Source organism: Bubalus kerabau, chromosome 3, assembly GCF_029407905.1.
Source record: "Bubalus kerabau isolate K-KA32 ecotype Philippines breed swamp buffalo chromosome 3, PCC_UOA_SB_1v2, whole genome shotgun sequence".
NCBI lineage: Eukaryota > Metazoa > Chordata > Mammalia > Artiodactyla > Bovidae > Bubalus > Bubalus kerabau.
The window spans coordinates 110271657-110290581 of NC_073626.1; the positions used below are offsets into that span (position 1 = coordinate 110271657).

Sequence of the window (18925 nt, forward strand, 5' to 3'; positions counted from 1 at the left end):
GAATTTCCCAAGCAAGAATGCTGGAGTGATTTACCATTTCCTTCACCAGGGGACTTTCCCAACCAAGGGATCAAACCTGTGTCTCCTGACAGGTGGATTCTTTACCACTGCTTCACCAGGGAAACCCTATAATTTAATGACCTCAAAAACTTTATATTCATCTCTAAAAATTTGTAATACTTTTTTGACAGCATTTAATGGAGGAAATTATTTTTCACTTTTGTAATTCCCTTAATTTTATATGATTTTAATTAATTTAAAGAATCACAATTATCTAGTGGCTACCACATTGAACAATGAACATCTAAGAAAGTACAATCTACTCCTCCATAATTCATTTTGAATTTTTTATAGGTAAAACAAAAGAAAAAAATACATCTAGGTTGTTTTATTCCTCTAACATTATAGATGCATTTTGAAAGTTTATATCTTTCATTTTGGGCATCTGTAATTTGTTAACAGTTCCTGAAATGTTATATGCATGACATGCTTAAAATTGCTAAAGGAAACATGCTTAAAATTATCTGGATATTTCAAAGTATACTACATATTTTTTTAAAAATCATAGCAAAAGTTTGCACTAGAGTATGCTTTTGCAAACTGCAATTTAGAGAGATACAAGAATTAATTTGTGAATAGCTGAGTAAATAAGAGAAATACTGTATGGTGTTTTATTCCCTGAGTGATTGTGAATAATATGCCTGCTGATTTTCTTTTCTAGGTATTTGTATTGGATTGACTGCTGTGAGTACCCTCACATTGGCCGTGTTGGAATGGATGGAACCAATCAGAGTGTTGTCATAGAAACCAAGATTTCTAGACCTATGGCACTAACAATAGATTATGTCAACCATAGACTCTATTGGGCTGATGAAAATCATATCGAGTTTAGCAACATGGATGGATCTCACAGACACAAAGGTTAGTCCAGTAGCAGAAATGACTCAGTATGTCACCAGTTCATAAAATACTCATTTAGAAAAAAAATATATATATATATATAGTTTTTTATATACTTTCATCAAATACATTTCTTAATTTAATATTACATTATTATATTCCTTTGTGACAATGTTGGTAAATAAGAACTAGATCTGTTTATTCAGAACTTCTATAATCATGCATAAAAATCATTAACATTGTCAATGTTTTCTCTAATTGCATTTTTCTAAATAGTTTTTATAGCAAGTAGATGATACTTTTATAAGTTAATATATATACATATATCCCAATGGAATTGAAGCAGAAGAATAGTTGTTTGTAAAAATAAGGTTATTATTACAATCTGGTAAGTTTTTTAAAAAAAATACTAAGTTAAAATAAAACTCTTTAAAGACAGTGAAACAATATTATTTACTTTATGAAACAGATTACATACATGACTAAATTTATTGTTATTTAATGAACAACATTAACAAAAAGTAATATTAAAAATAGCTTTCAAGTTAGAATAACATTTAGGAAATTATTAGAATACAAAAAAATATGAAATAATACATATACTTTATTTTTCCACTTTTTATAACTCTGAGTAGATTATAAGACTCTAAACATAAAACAAATGAAGGAAGCAATTTGATATGAGGGGGAATTAGGGATGGGCAAAAGGTCTTAGAGGAAAAAATATCTGAGGATAAAGGAATTAAGAGCAGAGGAGAAGGACATAATACAAAAGAACAGTATCAGATGAGGATGACACAAATTCAACAGAAACCACAAACAATTCAAATGAACAACTCAAAATATTTTAGATGCAGATGGCTCTTTATAGATTAAATTTTCCCCACAATGAAGATTAATCTCTTTAATATCTAGTGACCTAATGTCACCTTTGTTATTAGATGTTTTCATCTTCATATATCTTGTAAAGTACAAGTGCAACCCCATAGACTGCGGCCCACCAGACTCCTCTGTCCATGGGGATTCTCCAAGCAAGACCACTAGAGTGGATAGCTATGCCCTCTTCCAGGGGATCTTCCCAACCCAGGGATCAAACCCAGGTCTCCTGCATTGCAGGTGAATTCTTTACCAGCTGAACCACCAGGGAAGCTAATTTTCAGTGGGAGGTTCCAAGCAAAGCCTATACATTTATATGGCTTCTCTTAAGAGACTGCTTTCTTCTCTGGCAGTAAGCTTAGATCAAAGCATCTGGAAGAAGAAAAGAGATGAGCTGTTAAGGAAGAGAGGATTTTTTATAATTTAATACTGTCAGATGAGGCTCTGCAAATTTATGCCAGTGTGGAGAAGGATGAAGCAACCAAGTTTTAAAAAAGAAAACTTTTTAAGTTGGAAGAGGCAAGTGGAATTAGGGGATTAAGAAGTACAAACTCCCATGTATAAAATAAAATATCTACAAAGATATAGTTTATAGCACAGGGAATATAGCCAACATTTTATAACAACTTTAAAAGCATAATCTATAAAATATTGAATCACTCTGTTGTATACCTGAACCAAATATAATATTGTGAATCAATTATACCATATAAAAAACAAATTTATAAAATAAATAGTAAAGGAGATTTACATCACTAAAATCACATCACTTCATAATTCTGCCCAAGTTATTTTTCAGTTGTTGTTTAAGCAAATATGTCCTTCTAACTAAATGTACTAACAGAAAGTGTTTAGAGGTGCTTTTTTAAGTGTGGAACATTGAAGTATGACAAGTGTAGTTGGATGAGTCACTTATTGAGGTGTTGGCATTCCAATTACAGAGATAAAAAAACTCATCAAGATGCAATTGGAATGAAGAGTTATTTAAAGATCACTTTAGGGTTTTAATTACAGCAAAAGTAATGTTGACAAATCAAAATTACACTTAGCATTCAGCAGTTATATCTCCTTTGAAGAATCAATAATGAAATGTTCTGCAACATTCATAGATGATATAATTGAAAGTTTTATTGTAGCAATCAGTGATTTCCACACATAACCATTTTTGGCATGTATATAAAGCACTAAGTTGTTATGAATATAGTTCTTTGTGCTAAAATTTCCATGTACAATAAAATTTAAACACTTTTTGTTTAGATAGGTGAGTATTTAAAATATATTCTAGCATCAAATACTTGCCTATTTTTATTTGAGACTTTTATTTGAATAACAAAAACTGTAGTTAAATTATCTATTAGAAACTGTTGATTCTATCCCTGTCCCATTATTTTAAAATTATGTCAGATATGTTTATAATTAATGCTTTGAAAACTCGAAACAAATGTGTGTAAATGAAGTATCTTTCAATCATAGTCTTGTGATGGCTTTGGTAGATGGACATACATAGTAAGAAGTGAAACTAAATTTACTAAAGAGTAAAATATTTGACTGAAAGATATTCAGATATGATTATATTAACATTTAAAAGTTTGACTTTTGAAAATCCCTTGAGGCTCTAGGTGGGGAGAAAAGGAAAGTAAACATAGTTGCTGTCTTCAGAAATATTTCCTCCTGAAGGCTTTCTCAGAAAGACTAATGAAAAATTCATTGTCTTATTAGGCATCTGCCAATATCTAAATGCAAGCCAATAGTTATGTGGTAGTTACTAACAAGCTACTAATTGTAGACAGCCTGAATTATGCCATCTCCACAGCCAATGAAAAAACGTCAATCATTTACAGTGTTTGTAAAGAGGAATAGGATTTTTCAACTCCTTGAATTTGTCCCCTATAGACATCAGAAACACTGTGGTTTTCTATTTGTATATTTAGAGTTGGAGAATGAGACTTTTATAACAAGAATAACTTTTGTGTTAGGCTGGTCACTGACCTCTTTTCTCTCTTAACCAGACTAGTATTATCGCTCCCATTTATTCTTTTTATTAAAAGTACAGCCGGAGCTCATCAAAGAATGGGATACATCAGTTATATCAAAGTAATCTTAGCATAAAAAGTGTGTATAAAAATTTCATAATTACTATTTTTTATAAGTCAAATTTGAATAATGGAGAAAAACTAAACCATGAATGTCACTTTACAGTTTAGAAGGTTTTTCCTCCAAAACATGCCCTGGTTTAAACCATACAGCATTTCCATAAATAAAGCATCATTTTATTATTATTTATCCAGCCTAAGAATTTCTGAAAGTTCTGCATTCTGTGCCCTAAGTGATAGATCAGATTACCTCCAGGAGACATGTGACTTGCAGTTTGCTTAAGAATCTGCATCCATTTTTCTCTGCCACCTCTTCTAACCCAACCCACCTTCTTAACAAGTCCAAACACTAAGTAATAATTTATTTTTTTAAAGAGAGAATTTGCTATCCTGGGAACATTTAAGTGCAGTCTTAGTCCCATGAATCTTTCCCTAATTCCTGCATGGATTATTCTATTGGTTTTTACTTCAATAATTACATAATAAAATGATACAATACTACTGTAGAATAGTATGCATACTACTGGATAATTGAGACAGTTTATTTTAAATCAAATTTTCATTGTTCATTTTTTAAATTTCTCTGATTTTTGTTGTTGTTGTTGTTAGATCTTCCCATTCATTCATTCAACAAACATTTACAATTGTCTCTTTCCATGCCATGTATTATTTCAGACCCTGGAGTTACAAAGATGAATAAGTCCCTGTCTTCAAAGTACCTGTTTAGTTGTTGGGGGTGGGGAGACTGATATGCAGATAATAACATATATCAGGTTGGGATTAGAGGTATATGTATAATATTGCCAAAATTCAGGCTGGAGTAAGGAAGTGTTTGGTGAAGTGATGGGATCTTTGAAAAGTCTCAAAGATGGAGGACAAGCTCTCCATATGGGGAAATGTAGGGAGGATTAATCACACAGAGGGAACAGCATGTGCAAAGATATAATAGAGTTTTGAAGCAGCATGGGGTTTACATAATTTGTAAACTAGAAGTCATATAAAAAGAAAATAATGACACTAGAAGAATAAGGGCAAATTGCCGCCAGATTGTGACAGGCCTTGTATGCTAGGTAATTTGGAATTTATCCTTTAGGTCATAGTGAGCCATTGATGGCATTTAGTTGATAGAATGCCATTATTAGATTTGACAACTACATGGAAAATGAAAGACCCTGGAAGGGCAACCAATTTAGAGGCTGTTAAAATATTTTAGAGAAAATATTTGAAGTGATTAGAGCTGTGGGAATGGGGAAAAAGTGTTGCATTCAGTAGTTATTTAGCAGAATAAGGAGGACAGATCTGTAAAGTTAAAATAGCAAAAATATTGGTGGTTGAGTTGCAAACATAAAGTGAATGATTTGTATTTTTATATACTTAACCAGGGGGAAATAACTTATAGTTTGAAAACTTATTAATTTCACATATATTTCTACATTTTTTAAAGAAATAAAAGGCACCAAACTAAGCATACTTAGAGATTCTTCTTAAAAAGCTCTGACTTAATGAGAGGTACATTTAGTTAACAGAAGGGTCAACGTCAAAGAAATTCTGACAATTTACCTAGAAGAAATAGTGCAAAAGAGTGAATCTCTCTCCTCCTACTATCCCTTGATATATAAAATATGTCCAGTGAGAAACTTGCCAATTTCAGTGTTTTCCAGATTGAAATGCTGTTTTTAAGCTTAAATCTGTCTTTATACAAAAACAGAGTGATTCTAAATATATTCTAATCACAGTGATTCTAAATAATAATATCATTCTTATAGATCTATATTTTGGGGACTGATTTCTCACCACTCCCAAACCATAATCCTCCCCTGAGAATTTTAGGCTTTGACACTTGATAAGAAGTTCTAAATGTTTATTGGAGCACAAATCTTTGGGTTTGAGTCTCAAACTGGAGAAGAAAAACCCTTAGTAACCTTTAAATGTTGGAGAACCTAAGGATGTGGGTGGGTTGGGGTGGTATCACTGCTAGAAAGCTTTTTCATTCTAAAATGTGTGTGTTGCTTCACTGGGTCTCAGTTGCCTCATCCATAGAAATAGGGGTACTGGGGGAAATGGCATCAAAGGAGAATCCCAGAACTAAAGTTCTAAGCCTCCAGTTAGGTGGATCACTTTAGAATTTTTGCCAAATTCTAAAGTTTTAATTTCAGGTTAGTCTTCAATTTAAGCCAGACAGGGGTTGAAAATCTGTAATAATCAGATGTATTTCCTTAATTAAAATCTCAAATTGCCTATCCAATACTCAGTTTTCTCTGAGTGTTACTGCAAAATTAATAACATCTTTTAAAGGTGTTATTTATGACCTTATGAAATTGATAAGAAAGGAGAATACTTATGTTTTTGATAATGATGTTGTATTAGATGTTTTGCATGTACTATTTATTACTATCATTGTTGATTTTCCATGGAAATTTTCTTGACTTACTACTATTGTTCCAAGAGCTGGAACCAACCCCTTATAAACTCATACTTTATCAGAAGGCTACCGTGTTCAAGAAACTGCTTGATGTAACAACACATGCTTTTTTAGTCATTCCATCAAGTGAGCACTATGTGTCATTAAAGTCATTTTGCAGCAAGGAAATAGGTTTACAGAGATTAAGTAATTTGTCCAAAGTTAAAGAGCTTGTCTCTAGAATTTGATCCCAGATCTAACTGGTTCCAAAACCTCTTACACAGGTCCCCCTTGTCTTTGAAAAGTTGGCTGATGGATTTGTTGTCTGCCTGCTATAGTTTCTAATAGCAATAGTTACAGCATAAATGCACTGTTACACAAATAAAAGTATATCCATACTTGAATTTTTTGATTGATGTACAAAGTAGACATAGGTAAGTTACAAAACATTTGAGAAATTAGCAAACAAAAACTTAAGCCATCAGAACATAATTATTCTAAATGAAAGTGTATATCTTGTTAAATCTAATTTTTGTATATTTATTTAGAGAGGTGAAGAAAGCAGTCATATTGTTAATAAGGTACACCTTGCTTTACATAGGGACATTTTAATTTTACTGTTTGCTCTTTCCAAACTACCTAGGAAAACTAAATCTTATTTGAAAATTTATGTTATACAATTCTGAAATTTGAACACAGCAAAGATCTTTTGTCATTAATTTTATGTGTTGAAAGAATAGCTTTCTTTGAATAAAATATCTATAAAATAGGTTACAAATACCTTCTGAGAAAAATTTCAGCCTTCACTCTGCTCATCTTCATGTTAGAGATTCTGTTTCTCATTTAATAAAAAGAAAATGAAATACCAGAAAATTACATTTATATAACAATTTCATTCTGCCTGCTTTTATCAAAGAACATAGACTCAGAGTTAGTTTTCCTCATTTTGTGTGAGTTGCCATTGAACTTGAGATAGAGAGGTAGTTTCTTGACAAAAAGATTGAAAATACTGTGTAAACAGTAATAACAAAAAGGTGAGCTAAAAGAAACATTGTTGACCTTGAATTTAAAAATTATTTGTTCTAGTAATTTTTTTCAGAATATTCTTCTTTGGGTCACTGAATGATTTAACCTTGTGTTAAATCAGTTGGCCATGTACATTTTTAATCCAGCATACTGAAAACACGTACACTCATAACTACTAATGTCTCAGAAGAGTAATCATTGGTTATGATTCTAAACTACAGTTCATTACTGGACTGTCTTTTATTTTGTGGAAAAATTGTTTAAAATTCATGTGATTATGTTGACAATAATTTGTTTCTGTACTCCTAGACCTGAATCCTCATGTTGTAGGGTCAGTATTGTAGTCCAGCTCTTTTGCTTGGTTATTGTTCTGGGAATCTAGTTTGTATTTTGAGGGGGAAGTTCTATGTTTGGACTTAAAAATCCAAATCATAACCCATGCAGCGATCATCTAATCAATGTTGGGAAAATAATCCAGATCTCAGCATGCTACTAGTGAAATAGTGAAAGTCTATTTAAAAGGTTTTGTTCTGAGGGGGAAAAACACTGAAGAAGACAAAGGGAGTATTTTGTGCTTATATATTCTGCAACTCTGTAGCTGTTGCACTTAGGTTTTCAGAAAATGTAAATATTCATTGAAGCCAACTGAAAAAAGGCAGAGAATCTAATAAACATCATCATCCAATTTTACAATATTCTAGAATGTTTCTTTCTCGGTAAGATATTGCATAGTACGTTTCAAAAAAATTCCCTATCATTCACAGTCCATTACAAACAGTTGACTTCACAGGCTATTTTATGCCAACGGTGTTGATGTGCTGCTGTTTACAATACAATAAAAGTTAATGAAAGGGAGCAAAATGCAATTCAGTTACTATAGAAATGTTCCTGAACCAGTAAAATAAATTGAAATTAACTGCCATTTCTAAAAAGTCCTAGAGTTTCCGTGTCAATCATGTCTTTTACTTTTGTTTCTTAAATAGAACATGTTACATTAAATTGTGTATATGTTTAAATAGATTATTAGTTTGCAAATGTCACATATGTTCCATATACTATTTTAAAATATAATGTCAAGTATTACCATAATATGACTTTTTCAGCCACTTTCAACAGTGTTATCTATCCCAACTATGACATGGTACAGCCTTGGGGATTAGTAAATTTAGTTTTGGTTAGGTTACTTTCTAATTTAGGCAAGTTGCTTTGCCACACTAGGTTCAAAGTTCTTATCCATAAAACATAATCAGTCAGTGATTTTCTAATATTTCTTAAAGGAATTGACTGAGGTTGGAACTGGGACAGAGGAGGTTTGTTCTACCAATTAGTTCACTTATCCCTAGTTATTCCTAGGACTACTAGATCACACTTGAAAATACTTGTAATACATTACATTCTCCTCTGTTTTTATTCTAGAAGCATATTCATAATTGTAGGAATGTGTGAAGACCAGATACTACATTCATGCAAATGATTTTACCTGATAATCTGTCCCAAAGGCAAAGTGCTTTTCAAAGACTTCAGCTTTTATTAGGACTCTCAAACAAAAACATTCCTAATGCATACATATGTGGAATGTCATAACTTATATTTGCTGCTGCTGATCAGCTCTGAAAATACATTTCCAAGTATCTGTAAAGTTTTGTATCACCAGTAGAAAAGTCCAGAGAGTTTCAAAGTGACCGGAATTTATCTTTATGAAGTGCATACGGCAGTGTTTACGTCAGAGATGGGAGAGCAGTGTCATCATCAAGAGAAAGTATTTATAGGCACAGTCCAGTTTTCAAAATAAATGAACTATAATTTATGTTGCATGCTGATACATCCTCACATTTATTAACAAAATGCCCTTTTTATATATTAAATATTAAAGTGGCCATATGAAAGGTGAAAGGTGCAAGTTGCTCAGTCGTGTCCAACTCTTTGCAGCCCCATGGACTGTAGCCCTCCAGCCTTCTCGGCCCATAGAATTTTCCAGGCAGAAATACTGGAAGGGTTGCTGTTTCCTCTTCCAAAGCATCTTCCTGACCCAGAGATCAAACCCATGTCTCTTGTGTCTCCTAAATTGGCAGGTAGATTCTTTATCACTAGCATCCCCTGGGAAGCACATATGTAAACTTATATCATGAATAATTTAAAAACATATAAGTAAGGGACAAGTGAGGCCAATACTGTGGCCACCTGATGCAAAGAGATGACTCATTGGAAAAGACATTGATGCTGGGAAAAACTGAAGGCAAAAGAAGGAGAGGGTGTCAGAGGATGAGATGGTTAGACAGCATCACCGACTCAATGGATATGTACTTGAGCAAACTCCAGGAGATGGAGGACAAGGAAGCCTGGCTAGCTAAAATCCATGGGGTCACAAAGAGTTGGACACAATTTAGTAACTGAACAACAAGTGAGGAAGGGAAAAGGATTAAATTATATTAAGCTAAATATTCCTAATCTATGTAGAAAGTATATGTTATTTGAGGCGATGAGTAGACAAAAGGAGGCAAGGAATTCTGGAAAAGGATAGGCAAACAATGCCTTCTGCCTTTTAATAATGGCTTTAATTTAAGGAAGGTCTCTAAATAATTTCTATAATTTACCACCATATATTACATTTATTTAAAAAGTTTATAGATGTAAGTGTCCCACTGTAAACTACTGCATTAAAGAGGAACACGTAACTTTTATTTGGACATTTAATCAGTATTCAAAATCAGCCACATATAACAGACACCCTGGTAGAATTAGCTCATATCTGCTATGTTATGACATATGCCGAATGGAAGAACTTTATTTTTCTTCCTCTTCAGGGCCTCAGTGATGGATGAACTTATTGAAAGATGCTATTTTTGTTGGAAAAAATAAATTTTGAACATTTTATCATCATATTTGTTAATGTTGACTATTCTTAGTGTTTCTACCATTTGTTAATGCTTTTCTTCATTTTTAACAATGGATTATGGATGCATTTGCCTGAATTTTTGTGGGGCTTTTTTTTTTTGTAGTATTGTTTCCATTATGTATGGTTGTATTAAAGAGTAGGCAAATGTTCAAATATTCATGGAGCAAATGTTAACTGGAACATTTTGTAGCCTGTTGTAGATGGTTCTGAGGAAATAATTATTTTTAAAAAATCTTCTGCAGATAATAACACTGAAGTGGATGCATAATTACTAAAAAAGAATGAATGTCCTAGACCCAAAGGGTGCATAAAGCATACTGTTTTTGATGGGACATTTGTAACTAAAGCTACTGACTCAGCCACAATCATTGTCTGGAAATTAGTATACGGTGGCCATTTTGCACTCCACCCACTCCCCTCCATTACTCTTCATAAACTAAAAACTGTTATTCACCCATATACTCACCACAGTCATGAATCTTCCACTTTCTTTGACATGTTAAACCAGTTTCTTCCGTCTTCTAATTTCATCATCTGTTTATCAGCCTACATTCCTTCTGTAGCCCTTGATTCATCTCACCTCATTTTTTGAATGCTAATTGTTTTGCTTTGTTTAATTTCTTCCTTTTTGGTTTTCATGTTCTACTTTTTAAATTCATTCTCTGACTGCTCTACATCCTGTATTGCACATTATCCTTTTAGAAAGAAGTTGGGGAAATTGTTAATGTCAAGGTCTCAGAAAAGAGGATTGGTGAAGATCCTGATCTTCACTTCTGAGTCAGGCTATTTCAGTCAAGCTGAATAGCTTGCATAATACTGCATGGAAAATGGCTGTCACTGAGGGTTTTCATTCAGGAAGAGATATGTGAGATGGAAAAAAAAAAAGAAACTATTGGAAGCATTAACTGGAGGGAGTTCTAGTCTCTCTACCTTTATATCTTTTCCATGCTCCGTGTGCTAGAAAGCTGACTTCTATGGAGTGCATTACCCTGGCTCTTTTACCATTCAGCCTCAAATTGGATTTAAACCATGGGAAAAATTGACAGGAGATTAAATAGTGGAAGAAGAAAGAAGCCAGAGTATTCATTTATCTCCTTTCATGCATGCCCAACCACAGTGGTTTAGCAGGGGCTGAGTTCCTCCACCACTTGTCCTCTGTCATTGGTGCACGTGTGCCTAGACGCTAGAAGTATGTCTGACTTTTTGCAGGCACACTGCCTGCCAGTCTATGGACTGTAGCCCACTAGGCTGCTTTGCCCATGAGGTTCCCCAGGCAAGATTACTGGAGTGGGTTGCATGCCCTCTTCCTGGTCTACTCTGGGTTGATGGCTCTTCTTCCTTCATTACAGTTTTCACCAGCTTCTGGTAACAGATTTAGGAAAGGATTTAATCTATTATCAGTTCCTTAGCCACACTTCTGTAAATTATATTGAGAAAATAATATAACCACTTGCACAAAGAATGACTTCTTTCAATTAAAGTCTTTTCAATTATCATTAAAAAATGTGTTCCTTGTTTACTATAGGAAACTTGGCTGACACAAAAAGGCTGGAAGAGTTTAAATGTAATGAGAGGAGTTAGACTAATTTTGTTACGTTTCAAGTGTGAAGGAATGTGAAACTTTATTTGGGGTAATGGCATCAAAATTAAGAAAAATGGAAAGTCTTAAAATATATTAAAAATCAAAACATGATATAATTTAACATAAATATTTTGTTTGATATATTTATTGATTTTAAAGTTTTATGACATTAAGCTTCCAAACTGTAAATATAGAGTGAGGGTCAGGTTGACTTTATCAGATCATTGAGGTTTTCCAAACAATACATAAATTCTTATACCCAAAAGAAAAAAAAAAATCAACGTTCAAGTTACTCTGTAATTTTAATTCTTTCATAAAAATAACTATATAATTTGGTGGTTACATGCTATGATTTTTTTCTTCTTTTAAATATATTTATAATAGTTTTTAAATAAAAAAGTAGAATTTGCTCTGTATAATATTTTTAAATATCACTTATATCCTTGAAGTAAATCTTAGAGAAAAAATAAGAAAAAACACACATCAGTAGTAAAATTTCTATTTAAGTACTAACTATGTCCAGTCACTAACTCATGTCCAACTCTTTGTGACCCGATGGACTGCAGCATGCCTGCTGGCTTCCCTCTCCTTCACTATCTCCCAGAGTCTACTCAAACTTAAGTCCATTGAGTTGTTGATGCCATCCAACCATCTCCCCTCTCTCGTCCCCTTCTCTTGTCCTCAGTTTTTCCCAGCATCAGGGTCTTTTCCAGTGAGCTGGCTTTTCACATCAAGTGGTCAAAGTGTTGGACCTTCAGCTTCAGCATAAGTCCTTCCAACAAGTATTCAGGGGTGATCTGAGTCTGCCATTATTCCAATGTAATATCTTACCCCAAACACCAACTATGAGATTTTAAACCAACCAAAGATGAGTTCTGTATTATTGATTCATTTTGTTCTTAAGTATTTAAACTAGATTAGTCCAAAATACAAAATTAGATTGGTATTATCCAGGAATGCAATTATTTAGCATGATAAATAATATTCAAAAAAATGAATAATAATAATCAAGAGTATTGTAATAGCGTACCTCTAACTGTGAGGCAACAGATAAGCTGAAAGCATATTCTGTACTTTCAATTTTTCTGTTTATTATAATCACTAGGAACCTAATCAGGATTGCATCCAACTAGACTAACAGGGAAAAACTCCACAAAAGAATATTTCCTTATTTTTTGCCAAATATCAACTTCTTTCTTCTGATACATGTAGTATATGAAATAAAAATTAGGAGCCTAGTGCTTGAGTGGAATGCTGGAACAGTACAATAAATAATGCTGTTACACAGAATAGAGGCCTCACTACAGAAAGCAGCTTTAAAATAGTTTTAAAATATATAATAAGTACCTGTTAAACTGCAGCCCACGCAACACTTCTGTTTTTTTCTGTCTTTTGTATGTCTGCTGAATACCTGTAAAATGAAAGTTTCTTTGCATTTATTTTTTGCATTTTTCTTTTAATTAAACAAAGACAGTCTTATGTTTGAAGGGGTGCATATTATTTTTCTCTTGAAAAGGATAACCATTATAATTTTGAGAAAACATTGACTACTTTTTTCATAAAATCAATGATATCTTAGTAAGAATTTGTTTGTTAAATGCTTCCCTCACAACATCACATTTCATATATGTGTATATATATATATATATATATATATAGTTTATTTTGTCAGCTCTGCTAACTACCAAATTACATTGCAAGACATATTTTTGTTGCTCTGTATTATGTATATGTATATAAAATACATATATGTATATACTATGCAAATATATTGTGGGCTTCCCTGGTGGTTCAGATGGTAAAGAGCTTGCCTGCAATGCAGGAGACCTGGGTTCAATCCCTGGGTCAGGAAGATTCCCTGGAGAAGGGAATCACTACCCACTACAGTATTCTTTTGTGCAGAATTCCATGGACAGAGGAGCCTGGTGGGCTGCCGTCCAGGGGGACGCAAAGAGTGAGACACAACTGAGTGACTAACACACACTTGCATATATATTACAGATATGTTATAGACATACACACATATATATGTATACATGTACACATATATCTATAAGGTAAAAATAAGTAAATAAAGATACAACCCAAAATAAGCAATTTTACTTTTCTCATTCTAAATCAGGAATGTTTCTCATAACAAAATATATAAGGCTCAGAATACCTTATTAACTCCCAGTGTAGTCTGAACTCTTCATGAATTGATGGAAAAATAAGCATAGCATTCATTCATTTATGCTTATCATTTATCAATTAATAGGAATTTTTTCACAGAAACTTTGTCAAATAACTCTTGTGAAGAAATTTTAGGTTCTAAATAAGAAATGAAGGCATACTGCCAAGTTATGAGCCAAATCCTGGAAAATGCAATATGTAAAGGGTTTTGTTTGTTTTGTTCTCTTTTGTTTTTCTTAATTTTTATTGGCATTGTTTGTGGTATTAGGGAACATATCACTATGTCTTAGTGGCTTGTTGGAGCCACTATATTGCTACAGAGGTGTGAGACTAGATTTCATAGTTGATGTTTTTACTTCATTTATTTTCTCTAGAAGAGAGACTCTGATGGCTGTGTTTGATGCTTGTGGTTTGGGAAATAAACATGTATACCCAATGAATTGGAGAAAGCAATGGCAGCCCACTCCAGTACTCTTGCCTGGAAAATCCCATGGACGGAGGAGCCTGGTAGGCTTCAGTCCATGGAGTCACAAAGAGTCAGACACAACTGAGCGAATTCACTTTTACTTTTCACTTTCATGCATTGGAGAAGGAAACGACAACTTAGTCCAGTGTTCTTGCCTGGAGAATCCCAGGGACGGCAGAGTCTGGTGGGCTGCCGTCTATGGGGTCGCACAGAGTCGGACACGGCTGAAGTGACTTAGCAGCAACAACCCAATGAATAGGCCTGAAGTGAGCTTTTAAAGCCATTAGTTATAGTCCTATTCTTTGTCAATATCACACAAGGAATTGAATCAAACAGATGGTCACTGGTCAAATGGACTACTTTTCTTCACTTTGACCTGACTTTTCTATGTGCTTTGCACATTCAGCTATATGCCATTCTTCTCTGAAATAAGAGTTCATCTTTCTGATCTCTATTTACTTATATGACTATCTGATAATAGGGTTTCTGGTGGGCAGTCACTGCATACTTAGAGGTAGCAAACTTGCCCTTACCTTAAATTGTCCCATGTCTGAAAATGATAGTAATGGAAATGATTTCAAGTAATTAAATAAAATGATTTTCACATGGAGCTTAAGAAATTAGTCCCATTGTTTTAAATGCTTGTGTTGGTTTTCTAAGGCTGCCATAGACTTGGAGGATTAAACCATAAACGTGTATTTTCTCATAGTTCTGGAGATTGGAAGTTCCAGATCAAGATGTTGTGGCAGGCTTGGTTCTCCTGAGGCCTCTCCCTTTGGCTTGTGTTAGTTAACTGTCTCCTTGCTGTGCCTTCACGTGGCCTTTTCTCACTATGTGCACATCCCAGTGTTGCTCTCTTCTTATAAGGACACTGTTATATTGAATTAAGGTCCCACTTATAGGACCTTCATTTAGCCTCACTTACTTCTTTAAAGGCTCTATCTTTAAATACAGGGATATTGAGGTCTAGGGTTTCAACGTATGAATTTTGAGAGGACACAATCCAGTTCATAACCACACTTTACCTCACTCAGATGGCTTTCTCTAAGTCATGGCTAGTAACTAAAGTGGCAAAGAACTCAGAAGCCTGCAAATCTGAATTAGATTCAAATACCAATATCTTCATTTACTAGTTTTTTTTTTTTTCCCCCCATCCTTTCTGGTCAAATTACTTGTTTTCCAGATTTTATCTTAGCTTTTTTTTATCTTAAAGTGAGGTCAACTATTTCATGATGGAGCTGTTTTGAGTATTAAATGAATAGGTGTACAAAGTTGGTATCTTTCTACAAGGTTTCTCAGTCTCAGAACTATTGATGCTTGGGCCTGATCTTCCTTCTGGGACTAGAATTGCCTCCTCTACTCATTGAGAACCAAAGGCCTATTTTCTGGCACCCATGGGCTGAATAAATGTCAACTTTAGTTACTTATTGAATACTTCAACAGACTATGCTACTTTTGAAATGCTAAAAGACAAGTTCCTACAATAATTTCACTTTTTGTATAGAAGTTAATCAAATCTCTGGTGGACTGAGATTGTTTTAAAGTGGTGATTAACTTTTGTATCCCTAATTAATGATGTAATTACTTTCTTGTCATCTAAGGAAATCTGAGTTGAATATTTCTGAGACTTTCATTTTTTCTGAAAATGTTTATATTTTGGAAAGTTTCAAGCAAACACATTTATTGAAAGATTGTTTTGATGATCACATATCACCAAGAGTCATCCAATTATTAACATTTTTCCATATTTGTTTATCTTTCTGAAACGAACTTATATAGCTGAAGGGGGAGAATGGGCAAAGCTTATATAAATGACTCAGACATAATTCATTTTGGTAAAATGTCCTACTGTTCATCTTTCTTTATCCAATTCTACTTATCACTGTGGCAATGGGCTCCACATCTGGGAGTTACATGGATAATTCACTTTGAGTTTCTGATCAAAGTGTGCACATCTGAATTTTTCTTAATTTTTTTACATCCTTCATATGCATAGTCTGTTCTGAGATGGATTTCTGACTAGACATTGCATTATTTATAGTAGTCAGTGAGTCTTATTTCTTTTGTTTCTACATTTTCTTAGTCATAGTGAATTCTCTGATCATATTTGGTCCACCTGAGTAAAAATAGTAAATTATTAGATCAAAATGGCTGCTTCTAGTTAATAATATAAATTTACCCAGCATTTAAAAAGTATTACTATAAACCTCCCTGGAAAAAGTGAATTATATTTTAAGTTTTTTTAGTTTTTCAGTGACTGTTGAATATCAAACATTAATTCTATCATTAAAATCTAATCTAAACATATTACCTAGATAGTGCCTTTTTTCATTAATGAACACTTTGCAGGATTTGTAAAAGATCTGAAAATTTATCTTGAGAAATATTTTGGAATGTTTGTGCAAATTAGGCAATTTCCATTTTCTTTATTTATTGGTATTTAAAAAAAGAATTGAAGAAACCTCTATCACATTTTAAAATGATTTAACTCTAAACCACCAAACAAATTTATTGCATCTTATTTACCTGATAGGACCCTGGAATCTCTTGAGTGAAAAATTTACTTTTGTGATGCTCAATCTACTATCGACATTTAAACCCAGTTGTGTCATGAACATATAACTATAAAACAATTTTAATCTGCAACTAAACAGGTTTATGATAGTTAAATCTGCATGATACATTGTCATTTGTCGCATTTATATTTCTCCATCCTGATCCCGGCTTATTTTGCAAGTAAAAATAGTCATAAAACCTCAGTGACTAAAATGGTTAATAGTAGTCTTATAGTCACTCTGTCTCCAGGTAAATAGATGTTTCATCCTGGATATATACTTTAGTCCATTTAAAAGTGTCAGAAAGCAGTACAGTGACCTGTGGATTTAAGGAGGATTTTAGTTAAAAACAACTGGATGGAGATATACACATATATAGTTTTTAAATGTTGGATGTTATTTGTTTCTGGTGAAGCAGTCTTTACTTTTGAGCGGGACTGAACTGATTTTTCTTCCCAGTGGTTGGACCAATCTAAACCTGAGCAAAGCAACTTCCTGCACTAGATGCTGCATTCTCTTAACTGGTAATAAAGAACCTTGCCGGCCTGACAGGTTGTCACAGCAATTATTCACATGAAGTTCTGTCTCAGTTGTATCTGTCAGCCCATGTAGTATTGAATATTTTAACTGGCAGTCTTCCAAGACTGAACATTAATCTTACCATCTCCTATTACAGTCCCTAATCAAGATATTCCAGGGGTGATTGCACTAACATTGTTTGAAGACTACATCTACTGGACTGATGGGAAAACCAAGTCACTCAGCCGTGCCCATAAAACCTCGGGAGCAGACAGACTCTCACTGATTAACTCATGGCATGCCATCACAGATATCCAGGTGTATCATTCTTATAGACAACCTGATGGTAATTATTCTTTCCATGATTTCCATAAATGCATCAACATCTTTTAGTAACATTCCATTTTTGTTTCCTTTAGGGTTAAGAGTAAATTTATTTTTGAGAAAGATTATTAGATTTCATTGCGTAGAATAATTGTATAGAATGAATTCAGCTGATATCAAAAGCTGCTGTAAAGGGATATGGTTTCAAGATCAATAAAACTGCAAGGAATTGTTGATTTGTTGAAATCATATTAAGCTAAATGACATGAGTACCTATAGCCGGAGAAGTGAATACTGCATTCTTGAAATCATATATTTACAAAATGGTTATAGGATTCCAGTTTCTGGAGTGCTAGGTGAAAGAAACTATATTTGAGTAGTTCTGGGGATCCAAAAATGAGAAATGTATCAAGCATATGTCTAGTAGGAATTTTATCAGGCCATATGGAATAAAGTTTTGATTATTTTGCTGAAAACATAAATTTGGCTTGGAAAAGAGAGCTACTGTACTCTCAGATATAGATCATCATTTCATTATTTTATTTTACATTTATATTTCTAATCCTATGTATATAGTCATCCAAAATACTTCTAGTCTCTGTTTATTTTTCTGATGGACACTTTTTTCCTACTAAGATACTCACTATAGTAGAAATGCATTTTAAAAATTATTTAATGGTAAAATAATGTCATAGGATAATGAGTAGAATTTGTAGCAAAATAAAATTATATTTATAATATTGATGAGTTCTTGATTATGACATTCTATTCAAATACATGTTATGAAGTTCAAATGTCCTATTTCTAATTGCATATTATGTTATTAATCTTGATTATCATGTTTTTTTGTTTCTTTCTTACTTGTAGTCTCCAAACACCTCTGTACGATAAATAATGGAGGTTGCAGTCATCTGTGCCTTTTAGCCCCTGGAAAGAGTCATACCTGCGCATGTCCCACCAACTTCTATCTTGCAGCTGATAACAGGACTTGCTTATCCAACTGCACAGCCAGTCAGGTGAGTGGACTTCTAGAAATCAGTTCATGGCATGTATGAGCAAATTGTTATAAAGGTTTTGCCTGAGTTTTGTTTACTTAAACCATTTTTGAAACATCA

General features: G+C 33.3%; 1 protein-coding gene across 1 annotated transcript in view; it reads left to right on the top strand.

The window, feature by feature from the left end:
* Positions 1 to 18925, top strand: part of LRP1B (LDL receptor related protein 1B) — a 1835261-nt gene that overhangs the window by 1556705 nt on the left and 259631 nt on the right. The window contains exons 60-62 of the mRNA XM_055574440.1: positions 722 to 921; positions 17644 to 17832; positions 18678 to 18826. Coding sequence (XP_055430415.1) covers positions 722 to 921; positions 17644 to 17832; positions 18678 to 18826 — 538 coding nt within the window. The remainder of the gene's footprint in view (positions 1 to 721; positions 922 to 17643; positions 17833 to 18677; positions 18827 to 18925) is intronic.